Genomic DNA, 1,604 nt, shown 5'->3' on the forward strand with positions numbered 1-1,604 from the left:
CCTGGTGGCGAAGTAGTATTGTACGACGATTGTTTTTCGAAACATTCCTGAGCTCGTTCCAAAAGAATTCGGTCGATTTCTTCGTTGACGAGTATAGTACCTGCCGTAGCGTTCATTGACATCTGCGAGAATATAAACAATACATAAATAGATATAAACGAGAAGAATTATGCGTACTTCTATATGCGCAGAATATCCAACGTATTCTTAACGTGTTTACGTAATACTCGTTCTCTACGTAACATACTCGTGTTTACATTTTTCAAGGATACATCACCTTTCCATAAATTAAACGAATATTTTTATTATCATCGTTCACTCAAACGTATAAATTCAATAATAATTTATAAACAAATTGAGACATTTTAATTATTCATCGAATACAAAGAAATAATTTAAAAAAAAATGAATCTTATAGAGCACATTGATGAATTTTATTATTAAAAGAAAAAAAAAGAAAATATAAAAATGAAGATTACGAATGGGAAAGGAAAAAATGAATTTATTTGAAGGATTGCGAAACGAATTCGTTCAATCCTTTCTGACACACTTCTGATTCCCTCCCTCATTGGAAATAAGCTACTTTTACTAAATTCAAGATCATGCAATTGCCGAGTAATCCTACCTCGTCTATTACATCGAGTATTAGTCTGGTATTACGATAAGTTTCATGCATTACGCCAATTTAAATCCTATCTAACGAGGGACCAATTAGGAAGAATTTCACTCACAAATTCGAATCATCCGAATCATCATCATCATCATCACACGCGCGTGTGTAATACGAATAATACGAGTTAATATTAATAATTAATAAAAATTAATAACTTATACGTTTAAGTATGATCAAAATAATATATGTAATTAATGTATTAGAAAATAATTTAATAATAATAATAATAATAAAAGGAATAAATAACATTGTTATACGCGAATTCATTTTCTATGCCTGTTCAAAAAGAATAATATTTTTTGATATATATAATATTAATATTAATAAAAATATTGTTCACACGAGATAATGTATAATAATTAAAATAATAAGTACAAATAAAAATGATATTACCGTATTGAAATCGTCTTTTCTATGGGATATTTAATTGCCCCGACGTATTCCATTTTCCATGGTTAACTGAAAATATAAAAGAAAAATAGGACAAAAATTCGTAATATAAGTTACATTAATTTTTGCAAATTAATCAAATAAACTAATAAAATAGATAAATTTAAATAGATAAAATGTTATTTCAATCCTATTATGATTTAATTAATTCAATACAAATATTTTATGTTAAATTTAATAAAAAAAAAGAAGGAAAAAGGGATAAAATTTGTGACGTATTTTAAAACAAAAAAATATCTTTTATCAAACGCAAAAGGACGACATTCTTCTTCCCCCCCTCCTATCTTCCTTCACCGCCATGAGTCTCAGGAAATTTAGTGGGTTTCTCGTTCAAACTAACATAAATCAATATATCGATCCTTTTTTTTTATTACTATTGGTAAAAAAAAAAAGTATACACTCGTTCGACGGTGTACGCAGAATTTACTGCTGAAAAATGGCTGAACAAACTCGTTACGTGTGTTTTTTTTTTTTTAATATC

At 27.5% G+C, this 1,604-nt stretch overlaps 1 protein-coding gene across 1 annotated transcript in view; it reads right to left on the reverse strand.

Annotated features, from left to right (window-relative positions):
* Positions 1–1,135, reverse strand: part of LOC122515286 (calcitonin gene-related peptide type 1 receptor-like) — a 63,161-nt gene extending 62,026 nt beyond the window's left edge. Inside the window, exons 1-2 of the mRNA XM_043632587.1 lie at positions 1,067–1,135; positions 2–122 (exon numbers count right to left, since the gene is read on the reverse strand). Of these exons, the coding sequence (XP_043488522.1) occupies positions 2–122 (121 nt within the window). The 5' untranslated portion in view covers positions 1,067–1,135. The remainder of the gene's footprint in view (position 1; positions 123–1,066) is intronic.
* Positions 1,136–1,604: the final 469 nt, after the last annotated feature.

The sequence above is a fragment of the Polistes fuscatus genome, unplaced genomic scaffold (genome assembly GCF_010416935.1).
Source record: "Polistes fuscatus isolate 324 unplaced genomic scaffold, CU_Pfus_HIC Scaffold17, whole genome shotgun sequence".
Classification (NCBI taxonomy): domain Eukaryota; kingdom Metazoa; phylum Arthropoda; class Insecta; order Hymenoptera; family Vespidae; genus Polistes; species Polistes fuscatus.